This window comes from Xylaria bambusicola (genome assembly GCF_022495145.1).
Source record: "Xylaria bambusicola strain CBS 139988 unplaced genomic scaffold F5B22scaffold_5, whole genome shotgun sequence".
NCBI lineage: Eukaryota > Fungi > Ascomycota > Sordariomycetes > Xylariales > Xylariaceae > Xylaria > Xylaria bambusicola.
In genome coordinates this window covers 709785-725612 of record NW_025953558.1, presented here as the reverse complement: position 1 = coordinate 725612, position 15828 = coordinate 709785, and the positions used below count along the sequence as shown (strand labels likewise).

The 15828-nt window shown below is 47.9% G+C and overlaps 5 protein-coding genes across 5 annotated transcripts; 2 read left to right on the top strand and 3 right to left on the bottom strand.

The window, feature by feature from the left end:
• Positions 1-666: 666 nt before the first annotated feature.
• On the bottom strand, positions 667-2515 carry F5B22DRAFT_418757 (pre-rRNA-processing protein). The gene is made up of 11 exons (XM_047971619.1): positions 1998-2515; positions 1884-1917; positions 1705-1792; positions 1578-1604; positions 1420-1452; positions 1305-1346; positions 1183-1247; positions 1107-1114; positions 1014-1056; positions 951-959; positions 667-898 (listed from the first exon to the last, which is right to left on the bottom strand). The coding sequence occupies exons 1-11, from the start codon at positions 2302-2304 to the stop codon at positions 781-783; spliced, it is 774 nt and encodes a 257-aa protein (XP_047834534.1). The 5' UTR covers positions 2305-2515; the 3' UTR covers positions 667-780.
• Positions 2516-2906: 391 nt separating this feature from the next.
• F5B22DRAFT_418754 (mitochondrial distribution and morphology proteins-domain-containing protein) lies at positions 2907-5701 on the top strand. Its single transcript, XM_047971618.1, has 2 exons — positions 2907-3922; positions 3973-5701. Exons 1-2 carry the CDS (start codon positions 3088-3090, stop codon positions 5418-5420), a joined length of 2283 nt encoding a protein of 760 aa, XP_047834533.1. The 5' UTR covers positions 2907-3087; the 3' UTR covers positions 5421-5701.
• A 970-nt stretch (positions 5702-6671) lies between these two features.
• F5B22DRAFT_418724 (translation initiation factor eIF3 subunit) lies at positions 6672-8167 on the bottom strand. Its single transcript, XM_047971617.1, has 4 exons — positions 8018-8167; positions 7624-7718; positions 6847-7544; positions 6672-6787 (listed from the first exon to the last, which is right to left on the bottom strand). Exons 1-4 carry the CDS (start codon positions 8034-8036, stop codon positions 6772-6774), a joined length of 828 nt encoding a protein of 275 aa, XP_047834532.1. The 5' UTR covers positions 8037-8167; the 3' UTR covers positions 6672-6771.
• A 757-nt stretch (positions 8168-8924) lies between these two features.
• Positions 8925-12370, bottom strand: F5B22DRAFT_592155 (Hsp70 protein-domain-containing protein). Its single transcript, XM_047973897.1, has 14 exons — positions 11827-12370; positions 11758-11769; positions 11581-11704; positions 10953-11523; positions 10800-10879; positions 10679-10746; positions 10454-10621; positions 10168-10392; positions 10060-10096; positions 9973-10001; positions 9852-9922; positions 9484-9783; positions 9069-9421; positions 8925-9007 (listed from the first exon to the last, which is right to left on the bottom strand). Exons 1-13 carry the CDS (start codon positions 11962-11964, stop codon positions 9337-9339), a joined length of 1908 nt encoding a protein of 635 aa, XP_047834531.1. The 5' UTR covers positions 11965-12370; the 3' UTR covers positions 8925-9007; positions 9069-9336.
• A 168-nt stretch (positions 12371-12538) lies between these two features.
• F5B22DRAFT_633912 (FunK1 protein kinase) lies at positions 12539-14344 on the top strand (the record flags this gene model as incomplete). Its single annotated transcript, XM_047976908.1, has 1 exon — positions 12539-14344. One exon carries the CDS (start codon positions 12539-12541, stop codon positions 14342-14344), a length of 1806 nt encoding a protein of 601 aa, XP_047834530.1.
• Between the last annotated feature and the right edge of the window lie 1484 nt (positions 14345-15828).

Genomic DNA, 15828 nt, shown 5'->3' with positions numbered 1-15828 from the left:
GAGGTTACTGCATGCATTAACGTTTATAAGATATGGTCTGATGGGGATTGTAACAAATTCTATTCCTATTATGCCACAATGCAGAGTTCGCCAAAATATCAAATAGTAGCCTCGTTGATTCGTCTTCTCTTAACGAACGATGAAGATCTTGAGAGCAATGAAGGTTTGTTCTAGACTTCATTCCTGACTCCTAGTATCGTCTCAACATTTTGTTGCTGCCATTTGCGATATCTTTGACTTCATTATCAACTTGATAATTCATGATTCTTGACGCTTCGTTCAAGACGAAGTATCGTCAAATAGTGCAGATAATCCAAACCGTAAACTCCTCCTCGTAGTGATATCATATGAACCCATGTGTGGCGATTACTCCCAAGTCTGAAGACGACGAGATAAAAACCCGCGGGTTAGAGTATAGAAAAGTTCGTCCTGGAACATAAAGGTATGCCGTCTTGATAGGCGCCCATATCCGAGCCGTAGAAGATCGTATGACAATCCGGGAAATAGTTAGCCAGGACAGAAATCGAAGGGCGGACCTGGTTAGGCCCAACATCTATGTGAAATCGTGCCCGTCTATCTGCCTTGAGACTATGGATTGGCCAAGCCGATTGATGAAAGGCGCGGACAAACGCTGCACCGGTTATACCAGACGTATATATGGGAGTGTTGATGTAACTCGGTGTTGGCTCATATAAATGTCAAATGCATTAAGCTGATAACCGGTGATCTACCTGGCTGGTGTAGATCAGCAACCGGATAATGGTGTCTTTCCGCATTGTTTTAGAATCTCTCCTTCATGCGTGCTGATACAGTCCTCAAGTTGTTGTAGACCTTGCCAGGTGGTTTTCCTAGAATTAGGTTCACGACGCTACTTCGAGCGATAGCAATATTTTTATACCTGGATAAGTCAGTCGGACGAGCCTAAGATTTTAGGTCTTCAGAATACTAACGCCCCAAGTCTAATCGATGTAAGTCTCGCGTAAGATGTTATGGATGTGTTCGTGTCAACTTACATGTGCACTTTGCTATCTGCCAGGACGATTCTCGTTTTTGATGCTGAGATGGGTTAGTTGAGCTTGATAGAACATTGGCTTTCATTTCCATACCGTTTTCACTAAGAACAAGTAGACGTTAGTGATAGATGCACACAACTATTGGTTCGTTTTAATAGACGGTACTCACATAGCAAATTTTGTTTTTCCCTGATTACCGGCTATTCGGCCGATAGCACGTGCGAGATGATCGCCCTTCAACAATTAGTTAGTATAGATTGGTCTCAGCTATCTAGTCAGGATTACACGCACCTGCAGAGTCTTAACATCCTTGATTTCGAATGTCTCAAGGTACTACACAAGAGTTAGTATTCTAATTGCCCTGTGAAGAAAAATTGTAGATCGATTGAGGATCGCCTTAGCTTACCAGATCATCAAGACGGAGGAGTGCTATAGCATCCTGTATTTTTCGTGGTGTTAGTGATCAGTAGAGAGAGCAGAGGTTTTGCCCATGTTCGGAGCAAGTAGGAGTCCTGAGGTCCAGAACATGTCCTAGGGGAGAATGCTCGATTCCAGGAGACTAACTTGTACATCAAAACCCAAGCAAAATGCCTGTAGAATTGTTAGTAGGTGTTCAATTGTCATCACCTAGGCATTTACCCAGAAGCGCAGCTTCTGTGATACCTAAAGCTAGCGAGGAGTATTTACTTACTCTGATAAAATCTTCGCCCTTCTGAAGGGCACCTGGACTCGATGCCTTCGAGTTTCGTAGTTCGACTGCCTTGTATTTTATATTCATTCTGAGGCGTATATTAGTGCCTGACCTCAAGCACAGAAAAAATGCGATGATAAAGTTCTCGAGACTTTCAGAAATAGAGGACATCGACTAACCGGACCGCAAGTTTCAAGTGCTCAACGAGAGGAGCTATAGATGATGCTGGTCAACGTTCCATTTCCACGACTGCACATTTGTACATGGGACGAGCCAACAACCCGACGACGTACGATATATTTGTGGCCAAGCACTTTTCAGCGGACTAAAGCGATGAGGTGGTACTGGAACTTTGCGGGACTGAATGCGGAATGCGCCATCATCATTCTGGACCTGGGGGAAATGCGGCCGATCCTCCTCATCGACTACTTCCATGTCTTCGCCTTCGGCTGTGGCAGGCGCTTGGAAGGCACTCGGTTCTGGTAAATCATTCATTCCCTCGAGGGCAAAGTCCTCATTCTGGTCGGATTCTGTCAAATTGGCGCTGGCAGCCGGGGGGTCGTCGACCTGAGGTTTGAGGGCAGCAGTTGGGGCGGGCATGATGTCTGCTTCTCCTCGTGGGATTCAACTCGGTATTGCGCAGTGTATTCGAACTTGGTAGTCGATGGGTTGGCTGTCGATGGGGAGATAAGACGGGAAAGCCTCGTCCAGTCGCGGATTTGAAGGTGTACGTCCAGCTACACGACGGCTTTTGATGGTTGAAGCAACGAAAATCGATAAGACGTGGGACTGGTGGGATGTCTGGGCGAACAATTAAAAAAGTGTTATCGATAACACCATCGACAAGCAGAATTTCATATGCAAAAACCCCTCCAAGCATGAATGTGACAGGGATTGCTTCCCTACCTAGCCTGTGCCGCTGGGCCCTACCGAATCCTTAGCGGAGGTAGGGGCGGTAGGATGCTAAAGTGGGACAATACCGACCCTACGTCGCGTGGCCTAGCTGCTATTGCTCGCTAAGTACTGCACTAACACTACCTATCTGTGCCAATGCTAGGTGAGCTATCCGTCAACCAAGATTTTCGGATTTAGCGCGCGTTATCGTGGTCATCGTTTCTACCAATGACGGATTTTACGCTGATCACTCCGCGGGTTCATCATACCTCTCTCACTCAATTCACCCGTCTGGTTGTCGGCCGTCAGTGCGCATTACCTATCTAGGTATACTCCTCCTCTGTTGTTTTACGGTTCTACTAGACAGCGCGAGCGCATCGCCGCACCGTCTTTGGTCGCTTAGCCCTTTATTCGCTTGGTGGAAGAGAGGAACGCTATGGTATGGAGATAATGATGCCAGTCAAGCGGTCACCATGAAATATTGCCGTAATGTCTTCGGCTAGACCAACCCTCCCATGGTTGGGGCGCCAGATGTTGCGAACCCTCTACGAATCTATCGACCTGTCCTCGAGAATCTCACCGAAACGATACCCTATAAACCCCCCTCCCCTCAATCAACCTGCTTCTCTATTCATGTCGCCTGGCCCTCGTTTTCCCAGAGCCCCGTGGTCACCATTTCTTCGAATATCTAGACAATACACCAGCAATGCTCGTCGTAAATACACATCGGGTGGACTGTTACTCGTCAGTCTGGCCCCGAACCCCTCAACAGCCAGTACAGTCGCGGCGACATGCTCGGCCGCTGCCGATTCTACTATAACCGGGAACACGTCCTCCATCTTAAACGCTGCCAAGTTCGCGGGGCAGGCATGGCCTCGAACAATACATACCGGCCGTGGCCGCGGCCGGACCACGAGGGTATATCGAAGAGCCAAGTCGTCCAACTCGTATAATGAAAAAGCACCTGCGACTGGAGCTCAGCAGAAGAAGAAGTCTGCTTCCGAACCACAGCCAGAACCAGTAAAACAACCCGCTGGAGAATCATCCGTGTCAAAATATTTTCATTTACCTCATTTACCCTCAATGCCGCATTTGCCTCACAGACCTACCAAAGAAGAGTTCCTGGCGGCAGCCAACGGCTTTTGGGAACGTCTGAAAGTACGGTTTAAATGGGCCTCGATACGAAGCATGAGACCCTGGAATATCGATGAATGGGGTGCTTTCGTCTCTTGGTTTCTTTTCGGCCATCTTGTTTGGATTCTAGTTGGAACGACAACATTCTTCTCGCTTATCATTTTCTCCATCAACACAGTTGTCGCTCAAGGTCAGTACAGTGAAAAGTGCGCCAAGTTTTCCAACACTAACATTATCCAGAAACCCTTGCCCGATGGGTTGGCGATTACCTGACCGAGTCCGCTGGATTGACGGTTATCTTCGAGTCGGCGATTGTTCCAAGATGGAAGGACGGTGTTATCAGTTTCCGTAATGTTTTCGTTTCTAGAAGGCCTGGACAAATCAAATCGTCTGTGAGCAAAGGATCATCATCCAATGCTGCCGCAGTAGCAGCTGCGGAACGAGAAGACGCTCCTGTTGTTGAAGAAGACGATGGGAACTACACACAGTTTGATGTTACGCTCAACACTGTCAACGTGACTTTATCATTCGTCAAGTGGTGGAACGGTAAAGGCCTATTAAAAGATGTTGAGATCAAGGGCGTTCGTGGTGTTATAGACAGAACATCTGTGGAATGGTCGGGTGAAAATGTGGATCCTTTATCCTATCGCCATGAGCATCAGCCTGGAGACTTCGAGATTGATTCTTTCAAGATGGAAGACCTCCTGGTTACAATCCACCAACCGAAAGGCTTCAGGCCCTTCTCCGTCAGCATATTCTCATGCGAACTACCTCAGCTCCGTAAACAATTTATGTTTTACGATTTCTTGTCCGCAAATCATATGTCGGGCTCATATGATGGATCCCTCTTCACGATACATCCTCGGCAGATTCATGGCGTTCTTCCTGGGCAGGACCGCTCAGCCGACCCCCTAGGAGAGCCTGATGCCTGGAAGAAGCATAGCCGTCTGCGGATCGATGGCCTTAAAATCGACCATCTCAATCGTGGGGTGGAAGGGCCTTTTGGCTGGATTTACGAAGGCAACGTCGATATCGTAGCCGATGTCCGATTTCCACATGATAGTGATGATAGCATCACGAAGGTGATGTCTGACTTCTACGACCGTCTCGAAGAAGCGGTAACGTCAAATAGATACCTACGTATTCTTGATAGGCCAATCCGTCAACAAGAGACAGTTATCATCAACGAGCCCAGCACCTTTGAGGGCACCAATACATCGAATACGAATGCGGTCCACCTGGTTAACGATCACCCAGAGATATACCACGACGACGACCTGGTATCAGTTCCCACCCCGCCACGGCCCGGCGAGGAACCGCCTCGGTACCTGGTAATGGACTTGCGAATTCACCTTAATGATGTCAAGGCGACAGTGCCCGTTTTCACATCCAATTTATCATACGTAAACCAAGCACTAGTCCGACCCATCGTAGCCTACATCAACGCAAAACGTACCTACATTCCAATCGGGTGCCGCATCGTCAAGCGAGCGTCAGATTTCGACGGGTCATGGAGCATCTTCGACTGTGGTTTAATGGACGATGCTTCAGCCGAAGTCTACACCGCCTTCGCCCGTGATGTCGAAGACCAGCAGAGCCGTGTCCGCCGGCTCAAGAAAGTCGGCTTCTGGACACTCAGTCTGGCCATACACGCTCTATTCGTGGGCATGGCCGGCAACGTCATATAAAGACTTATTACCTACTCTGGAACTTCCGTTTTGGCTTTCAAAACTCTTGAGTTTCGTTTAGGTTCTCCTCCCTATATTTAACGCATGATATGATACCCCCCCTCCCCTCCACCTCCACTGTATATAGAACAGCGCTCGAAAACCGCGCATATATAACAAACAAAGAAAAGAAAAAGGAGGCGTTTGTTGGTTAGTTGGTTGGTTGGCTCTGTTTTTCTAGCGGGTTATACATACGGGAGGCATAAATTTCATGAACATGAGAAAAAGCAAGCAAGCAAAGCAAAGCCAATAACTATGCTATGTAATGAATACCTAGGCAGGCAGGCGTATTCGGCGTCGTTTCTGGCATTTCATGGGTACTTAGTCATTTTTCCGAGGCAAAAAAAGCATGAATGATGATGATAAAGTATGGGTGGGCATGAATGGATGAATAGTCGGAAATACCCCCTCCCCCTCCTTTCCCCCCTGTCTTAAATTCTATCTCATCTATCTACAAATCTATACATTCATATAGATATAGATTATATCCTCTCTATACCCTATTCTTTGATAAGTCTGGCTTTAGAACACGCGCCAGCAAGCGAGACATGCGCTCGGCTCGGTTCGGCTCGCGTGGAAGTGGCTAGTGAGAAGAGGAATGGAATGGAGAGAAATAAATATCAATGCATGATGTGAAACGAACGAATGATATTATCTCTTCCTCGGTGTTTAGAAGAAAGATAATAATTTTATTCCCGTTACAACACCGTCTGCTCAGTAATGCACATACATAACCTGGTCGCACTCTAGTCAACTAGGTACCTAGGAAGGGATCACTAAGCAAAGATGATGAAAATGATGTTATGATATGTACTGCGCGTCGCAATCTCTATGTATTCGAATTTCAACCCAATTCGCCAATTCCCTACCCATCCCATGCTTTTTCCCCATCTCTCTCATTTATCTAAAACTCCATTATACGTTTAACACCGCGCCCGGTGTCCAGCGACATGTGGGATACAACAGCGATGCAGTTCAGGTCTGACGCAAAGACCCGTTGGGTGATTTTCTCGACACGCGGCGCCACGAGATAGTGAAGATCTTTCTCCCTCATAACACACTGCTCCGAATTTGAACATACCTATTACCAAGGTTGTTCTGCACTTCATCATAAATCTAGGAACAAGACCTTCAGGCCTATATCAATCAAGGGCCGGAATGCAGCAGCATGCGGCGAGTTTGGCGTGAGAGCTTGTGCGAATGATCGGGCCCCGAGATCTGCGATGGGAACAACTGAGAAGCCAAGGCAGCTTGTGAGAGAAAGGGTTGTGAAAGAAGCCGCAAAGGGGTTATGCTTTCTCTATCTTGTTCCTCACATGAAATCGTCACTTTAAGCGGAGGTCAGTATACAACGTTAAGGTTTTGCTTGGTCGTTTGATAAACTTACTCTCCAAAGGCATCATCATCATAGGTCCCTACATCAGTGGTGTTAGCTCGACTAGTAACAACACTAGTCTTCGTCTTCTGAGCCTTCGTCTTCTTGCCGCTCTTGTCGCTAGCCTTCTCTTCTTTCATCCTCTCGTTGCTAAGGGCAGTCATGGCACTAGCTATCTTCTTGATCTGGTCACTGGGCAGGTCTTTAGCCAACTGCTTAGTGAACTCCTGCAAGAACAAAGCGTAGTGGGCCTTCTTGTGGTTGCCACCAATGATAGGAACCATGGTGTTGCGAAGGGCCTCGAACTGGGACTTGGTCGAGGGGTTGAAAAGAGGTAGGGAAGACAAGTTGACCGTCTTGTTCGGGTCGCTATCTATTTGCACGGCAGTGCCGGCAGTCGTTGCCTTACGGCCGCCCCTGAGATCTAGTCCCGCACCGCCAAAGAGATCCTCGGCGTGCTTGAGATCCGCCTCTTTCTCAGCACGCTTTAGCCGTTGAGCACGCTCTGCCGCAGTCTCCTCTTCGTCGCTTGACTCATCCTCTTCAGCAAGGCGACGAGCCTTTTCAGCCTGACGCTCGGCGATACGTTGAGTTCGGGACTTCTTATTCGCAGCAGCTTCAGCTTCAGCCTTTGCCTTGGCTTCGGCGGCCTTCTTGGCCTTCTCGCGCTCGACCTCGGAATCCTCGGCAGCGTCCCATGATTCTAAGACCTAATAGCACAAGGGTGTTGGCCAGAGATTCCTATGGCAGTAGTGGAGAGAGGGTGTTATTGCCCTGTGGGACACTTACGTCGCTGTCATCCTCTTCATCTTCAAACTTGTTACGGCGAGTGGCGCCGAGAGCTGGAGAAGCCGGCGATGAGGACTCATCGCTTTCCTCCTCTTCTGTACACAAGAAACAGTGGTCAGCCCGGTTTGCACAAAGCGACGGCAGATGCATATTCAGGGGTCAGATATGTCGGTCGCATCAGTCGGAACCCCAGTGGACGGGCCTCATCAAGACAGCCCGACCCACTGGGTCGTATCCGGATCTATCCATGCTTCAGGAAGATCACGGTCACGTTAACAACAACTGAGTCTCCTGGGGGTGATAGAGATTGTTGATGTGACCATTTGTAGACGCGCGCAATTTTTTTTTTTTTTGTATTGAGGCCGCGGGGCAGAACAAAGTGCGAAAGACCTACCCCACTTCTTAGGAGGCATATTGGGAATATTTCTGTATGCAGGAATACGGTTGTGATACGCGTAATTTCACTGGTAGTAGATAAATCGTATCCGTAAAACTGATCTGCGAATGGATCGTGGTGTTTTAGTTGATGTTGTCGAGAGAGGTCGGAAGAGGGGCAAAGAAGACGAAGTTGGTGGGTTGAAGGGCCAGCGGGGAGGGTAAAAAGTTGGCGGGCGGAAGGTCAAGGCAAGCGGCTAAGCCAGGGCGTGTTAAATTGAAATTAGTAGGTGTGGTCTCTATGCGCCAGGCGCCAGACGCCAGACGTGTTCCGCTACCATTTCTACCCGCATACTTACCTACCTACAGACAGTACCTCCGAGTACATATAGTACTTACTACAGCACTACGATGCGGTACCTACCCCAGACCCGGAGTTGGGCATAAAAAATCATCTCTTTTGTGGGTGGTGTGGGCGGTTTATCAAGCTGACTCGAGGCCAATAATAGCACCCATGTGCTACCGAGTGAAGCCTTAGTCAGTAGTCAGGGCGTGAGTTGGTCACGGCCAGTCACTTGGTAATGTATTGCAGGTGCTAATATCTGTGACTCAACCTCTCCAAGAGATACTTCGCCGAATAGATAGACTCCTACAGGGAAAGCCCTAGCAGCCCGGCGCATTGTCTTGCACCTTATGTAGCTTCGGCTGTACCTACCCGAATCTTTAGATAATAGATACTTCGAGTCAGCTTAGACCTGAAAGTAAGAGTAGTAGTAGTTTGAATTAATCAGCAGATGGGTGTGCTCCGCTGGTTTTCATTTACCGATGCCAGCAACTTGACAGAAAGATGGCAGAAAACGCGGGGCAAGTATCGCGATTTTTTCCTACTGAAAGAATTTATGACGTCGTCTGGTTGTGGCTGCATGTGACAGGCGACGGGCTATGAGATGGTACAGCTACATACTCAGCTGAAGTTTTAGTGCTTGTGAGCTATCTAAGGGCCCGAAAGATAAGTAGAAGTACATCGACTCCCGCAATCTTAGCCTGCACCACGCTAATTTCCTATGGACCTTGGCTACCCCTCCAAGCTTGAGGCCTCACCAGTAACCCTACGATAACTTCACTTTTGTACCTTGTTAAATACACGGGCGGTAAAGTTGATCGCGGTATAGATGTGATACATAACGAGCAATCTTATCCCCTCAGGTAGGGCTAGTTTATATATTTACTATTGTTGGCATATATTGTTACCCACAACGATATATACTCCTCATATAGCCCCTTCTATATAACAAAGACACCAGTATCGCGATGAGTTTTTCAGATTTACCAGTATTCTCAAAGCTCATCATGTCGTATCCAAGACTTGCCTCCTACCTTGGGAATAAACTCGTATTCAAATGCCCCAAAGTATAGTTCGGTCCTAGACCACCAAAGGCAGACAATCAGCATCGGACCATCCCACTGAATAGCCATTGTACTTACAAGCGTAAGAACCACTGCTTGAGCGTCTTCACCTCATCAACGTCCTTGAGCTCCCATATCTCGCGATCTACAACAAGATCTACCCATTCAAATTCAAATATGTTCGACACATCTGTGAGTGTTGTCGGGTGCCCAGAGGCATAATATTTCAGGACATCCTCAACACCCCATTTCTCAGGGTTGGAAAGTCTTTCGCTTAGAGCGGTAATATAGTTCTCAAGGTCGAAACGAGCGTCGACATCGGCGCGCAACTCGGGCTTATCGATATTATATTCGGCGCTTTCCTTGTTCCAATCCGGCCTACTTCGCGTCAGTACCTCGGCGTAGACCTCTGGTTAGGCGCAGACATAGTTAGAGAGTAATCGTACCAGTTACAGAAAGCCTTGCTCAAGTCCAACTCTTCCCAAGATTGGCAAACCTGCAGACTTGGGTCGATATCCTAACCACATTGTCAGTACAAAAGTGTTTAAAAGGCCTGGTGTCACAGACTATTATAATCTGTTCACTCTTCCCCGTTTCTAATTGAGTGTCAGTCTATGGGTTCCGCCGTATACCATGCTCTGAGCAGTTCCTCACCTAGATCAGTCGCGGTGACGCGGACAGCCTGACTGGTCTATAATGTCCTCGTTAGTAGCGCACTTAACAAAAACGACATTCGCAAGGCCATCTCCGAAAGTAACGCACAACTTGGAAAAGAACCTCTACGCGCGGGATACTCGCCGGCCCCGGCGTAACGGGAATTTCGAGTTCGCCGATAACCCTGTTATCCGCAGCTAGGACACGCTGGCCCTGAAGTACCTTGATCAGTAGTGTAGATTGTTTGTTGAAGGCGGTCGAGATATTGAAGGTGGTCGAGAAGGGTACAACATTCTGCGGGGCGACGACGGCCATATATCCATCTACGGTCTCCTAGCAGGTTCCTTTAGCACACCGTATCGTCCATAACAGGAGAAACAGCATCAGAGCTTACAATCCCTAGGTCAAGTGGGCTAAAATCAGGAATATATGGCTCGAAGGAAATATCATCGTAGAGAGTCATGAAAGCACCGTGACGAGCTGCACCAAGAACGATCGCTTCAGCTCTGAGATCTTTGTATAACTTCTTGCCGGGAAATTCTCGCGATATCGTCTCGACTATCTGGAAAGAAGGTCAGCATTGTGATGTAGTCAAAAACCATGATATTCACACACACACCTCTGGAACTTGTCCTATACCACCTGCCAATATTACGTCGTCGATATCAGTCGAATTAAGCTCCGCATCTGAATAACACGTCAATAAAAAGACACAAGGTGGCAGTGTCCTAAGAACAAACCCTTTAAACTCTTATATATAGCACTCATAACTCCCATCAAGAACTCTTCGCCGATTTTTCCCTCCCAATCCCCAAGCAGACTGTTTAAGGTCAGTACGAGAGCTAACCACGATCGTCCTTCATATAGCTTGCTTCATTCGAAGGAAGACTCACTATCTAGCGAACCGCTGATCCAAGATATCGCGACCGATTTCCTCCTGCGACATATCGAGGGTCTCGAAGTATCCGTCTTCGTAACGCAGTACAGCCACATCAATTGTATCCCCTACGTCCACTACCAGAATATTCCGCCCTTCAGGCGCGTAATCGCTACCATAGTCGTTGTCATAAGCCATACTGATAGCGATGGGGTTGTTAAGAACGCGGATAACCTCGACGCCGGCTAGTTCTCCAGCCTGCATGACTGCACGTCTCTGTTCGTAAGTGAAATAGTTAGGTACTGTGATAACGACCTCCGTTACGGTCCCGTTGTTGCCCATCGAAGCTTCCGCCATGATTTTTAATTCCCCAATTATCAGACTTGCGACCTCCTCAGGTGCATATATCTTCTCTTCGCCACCAACATTGAGCTTGAACATGGGCTGATCTTGATCGCCGCTCGATACCTCGTAAGGAAGACGTTTGATGAAATCTTGGACGTCCGGATCAGACCATTGCCGCCCGAGCAGCGCTCTGGGATTGCATATCATTGTTTCAGGGTGTGATATGGCCCATCGTCGTGCAGCTTCGAGAGAATGTTATGAGATAAGACGAGCGTCGGAGAAGGACCGGATATACATACCGTAACCCACGAGAGGACCGTCTTCGGTGAACGCAACACATGATGGTATGAACGTATGACCTTGCTCATCTGGCGCGATATGAAAACTGGACATGTTCCGTCCGTACGCGACTCGTGAGTAAACCTTAGGAGTTGTCAGGCGGAAGAACGAATGAATATTCTCAATATATTACGTACATTTCCGATGTCCTCGAGCTATCTGTTAGTTTCATACGTCTTGTAAAAATAACTGGGGGCCACACTTACAATGCCTATGGCTACAGTTCGGTTGCTCTCGGTCCTATGGCATCCACAAGAAGCGGCAACTGGACAAAACAGCAACGCAAGTGCAAGCAATATCGATACTTCGATCCCGCCCCGTAGACCTCGGCGTGTTGGTTGCATGATGTTGTTCTTAAATTCTTACTTCGCTTTAATATGTAGGTAGAAGGCGTAAGTGGGAATTTCAATTCCCAAAGTTACTAGAAGGCTTGCATATCGAATGCATTAGGCATTTATACCGCGAATCTGACTTATAGCCCATTACCCGTTTACGTGTCGATTGCCGATACATCTGACAAAAGAGCTTTTGGGTTAGGTGTCCGTAATTCCAAAGTTGAGGTTACACTAGTATGTCAGGGCGGAAGCGGCTTAGCCAAGAATCTCGTATTGAACACTTGGCGGTTGTGAATTTTATGGCTGCCTGATGTCTAAGATAGGCTCTGAACGGGTTGCGATAACTGTGCGATCAAGGTAGTAAGGCGATTTACTGAAATTATTGAGTATTCTGATCGCCAAAATGTATGAAATATGTAGATGATCTGATTAAAGGTACAACTGCTGTAGTGAGTGGTACGGCTGTACTTACACATGCATATAACAATATCCCCTGCATTTTCCTACCACGATCCAACTACCACCACACGCAGCGCAAGTTCTACACAAACACGTCTCTATATGACGTGACGATATTCCCAGAATGCAGGCCTTCTCAGCGGTTGTAGAGGATCTCGACAATGAGGAGATTCTAGATAACATGAATGGCTACATGCACGGCCCCATGGACGGATTCATCAAGAAATACTTCGGCAACTTCCCATACGTCCACCGAGACGGCATTCTAGAGATCCAGACAAGTGATAGCGGGACTAGTCGGTGTCGTGTTCCGTCAGCTGCGCCGCTACCCGATGATTTCCTACGATGGTTTGCCGAGTATGTATCTAGCGAGCTTGATGGCGCGCGAGGGTCGTGGCACATATCTGGCGGCAATACTGCAACCGAGCATAAGGATGTTGAAGACGGTGCACGTCTCCTCCTATCCATACCTCCTTCGCCAATTCCCATCGTAGAAGCGAAATGGGACCATGTTCAGGTCGTCAGCCAGTTTTACCATCGCCGTCACGTTTGTTACCGGGACGGACTACTACAGCTCTGTCGGTCCGCGTTTCAAGTTTTCGCTGCCCAGCCCACGCGGCTCTTCTTGCACGGGTTCTACATACGTGGTTCATTAATTGAGCTCTGGGCCTTTGATCGATCGGGCTTATATTGCAGCGAAGTATTCCATGTTCAGAAAGATTTCATCCAATTCCTCTCTGTTATTCTTAGCTACCAGCGAATGACGGATGGGGAATTGGGAAAAAGCGACATCATCCAGACGGACGAAGGCGGCAATTACATCACCCTTGATAGTAACGGTGTAACAGTACCCTCTTTGCGAAAGCTTTATCTCGATAACCCGCCGATAGCCTCTCGTGGGGGATTAGTAGGTAACGGAACAGCCTGTTACCGGACTAGAAAGCGTGGCTCAAGCCGATGGGATTACGTTGTGAAATTCAAATGGCGCTGGGCTAGGAAACGTCCGGAAGACGAGCTTCTAAGACGGGCTAAGGAGAAATGTGTTTGGGGTGCAATTTCCCTTGATTATTACAAAGAACTTGAAAGTACCGCAGACTTGCGTTCAAGGCTCCGGTGGGGGACAAGCAAGAAATTCTCCGAAACACCTTTTCCTCCCGAGAGGCATGACAGCATCGAAAAGCAGGATGCTGAAGACGATGTCGACGGACTGGCCCGGTACACAGAGGATGAAGGAGTCTCCTTTATGAATCGTATCCTTACATGCGTGGTTACGTCACCCGTCGGCAGGCCTCTTCATACTTTTCAGTCCCCATCAGAGCTTCTTCGAGTGTTCCATGACGCTATCAAATGCCATCGATCACTCTATCTTGACGCCGGAATTCTTCACCAAGATGTATCGGCAGGAAACTTAATCATCTTAGATGACGAAGACGACACCAAGCCGAAAGGGATCCTAATAGACCTTGATTCCGCAATAGAACTCGCGGACAGAGAGGAAACGGGGTCTAACATCGTAGGCACCAGGCTATTCCTGGCCATCGGCGTAATGAATACCGAACACCACACCTACCGGCACGATCTAGAATCATTTCTTTACCTTTTCCTATGGACGATTATAACGAACCGCTCAGAGCGTCTGCCGGAGACAAGTAGGCTTAGACGATGGAGCGATGGCGATTGGAACGAGCTGGCGATGCACAAGTCTCTCGATATGGAGCAGGATGGTTTCGAGAGAATTTTGGAGGAATTTCCTCTCGATTTCTCTCCCTTGAAGCCACTTGCCAGAGATCTACGCCGAATTTTGTTTCCTTTGCGGGATGGGGTACTTTGGACGGGCACGGACGATTCACCTGAAGCGACAGTTGGGCTCTACGATGAAATAATGCAGGCATTCGAAGAGGCCATCGGTTCTTTGCGCTGGTGTCAGTGATGGGCGGGCTGCTCTTTTTTAATCATATCAATCTGGTAAACAGTTAGAATACGATGGAATATTTAGCGTATTGACCAAGACAATGAATAATCAATAGATTGATAACTAAGCATACACATAAGTTTTTGGCCAGGTAGTAAGGGATACAAGAAAGCACAGGCCAACTCAGAAGGCTCTAGGTTCGAGCACTCCCTTCCCAAGTGTATTTCATTTTTGACGGGCGGGAATCTCATGATAAAAAAAAAAGAAGAAATGAGCACAATCAAATAAATCAAAAAGTTGTTTGTAATCTCGAGATGAACCATACCATGGCGCACCTCACGGCCGTAGGCAGCGGTAGCGGCTCCAGAAGCCGAACCCCAACCCTCGCCATCAATTCAGGCCGGGTGAACGGTTCTGGGAGGACGCATCGGGCGGGCGATATTTCCCGATAAGTCGGCGCAGGCGGATTTCATTCCATTTAATCCCTTTCATACCCCTTTGTTCTATAATCTGTATGTGCTATATCCCCCATCGTCACGATTCCCTTCACACACAAATGTGTGAAGCATATCGGTATTCGAGCTGAAGGCAATATTCTCCTGGCGACTTAGTGTTTTGTCCACGTGGACCCTACACCAGGGCTCCTCAGCTAACCGCTGAGCTACTGGGCCCATCTCTTGAGATTACAAACCGGTGCGCGTTGAAGGACGGCGAGTTATTGGGGGTTAAGTAGGTATTACAGACGCAGGGGACTTATATTCCGGAGTTTGCACCGGGTTGATTGGCTGGTCTGCGTGATGTGAGATGAACTGGTTGGTGGCTTGGTACGTCATTGTTGATAGGGGTGGTGTTCCAGGGCACTGTGGAGCCAAGTCTAGGTACACTTAGCGGGACTGGCTGCTGCTGCTGCTGCTGCATAGGTGCTTGGCCCAGCTGTCAAATGCAGGTGAAGTGGATAAATACCTAAGTAAGTGGATGGATAATCTGGGGTTAGTATCAGTGGTCTGTCTAATGCTAATGGATCTGAGGAATACAAAGGTCACAAAGGAGATAATCCCCTCACTTCAGGTAAGCAAGCAAGTCAGTGAGAAAGAAAGAAAAGAAAGTGCATTTGTATGAAAAATGAACGATACAGCACCAATTCGAACCCTCCCTGCATGAGACAGATAAAACGACCAGGATGGGAGACATTACCTAGTACTTAAGGCCGGGAAATTACCTACCCAAAGACTCACTCCATAGCAATGGATAGAGAAAAGGGAGAGAAAAAAAAAAGAGGAAAAAAAATAAGCTTGTCAACTTCGACTGAGAAGTCATCCTCTCATGGAATTACCCATGGGCAATGTCTGCTAACTAAGTCTAACGTCTCTCACTGTCTCTGCAGCGGCGTATAATCTCTTCTTCAGGTGCAAGTACTGGCTGGTTCTTCATTCCATCGAATCTCATTTTCAAGCAATTCTTGCCTACAATAGCTCGTTGGGTCTAACCTTCTTGGTACCCTG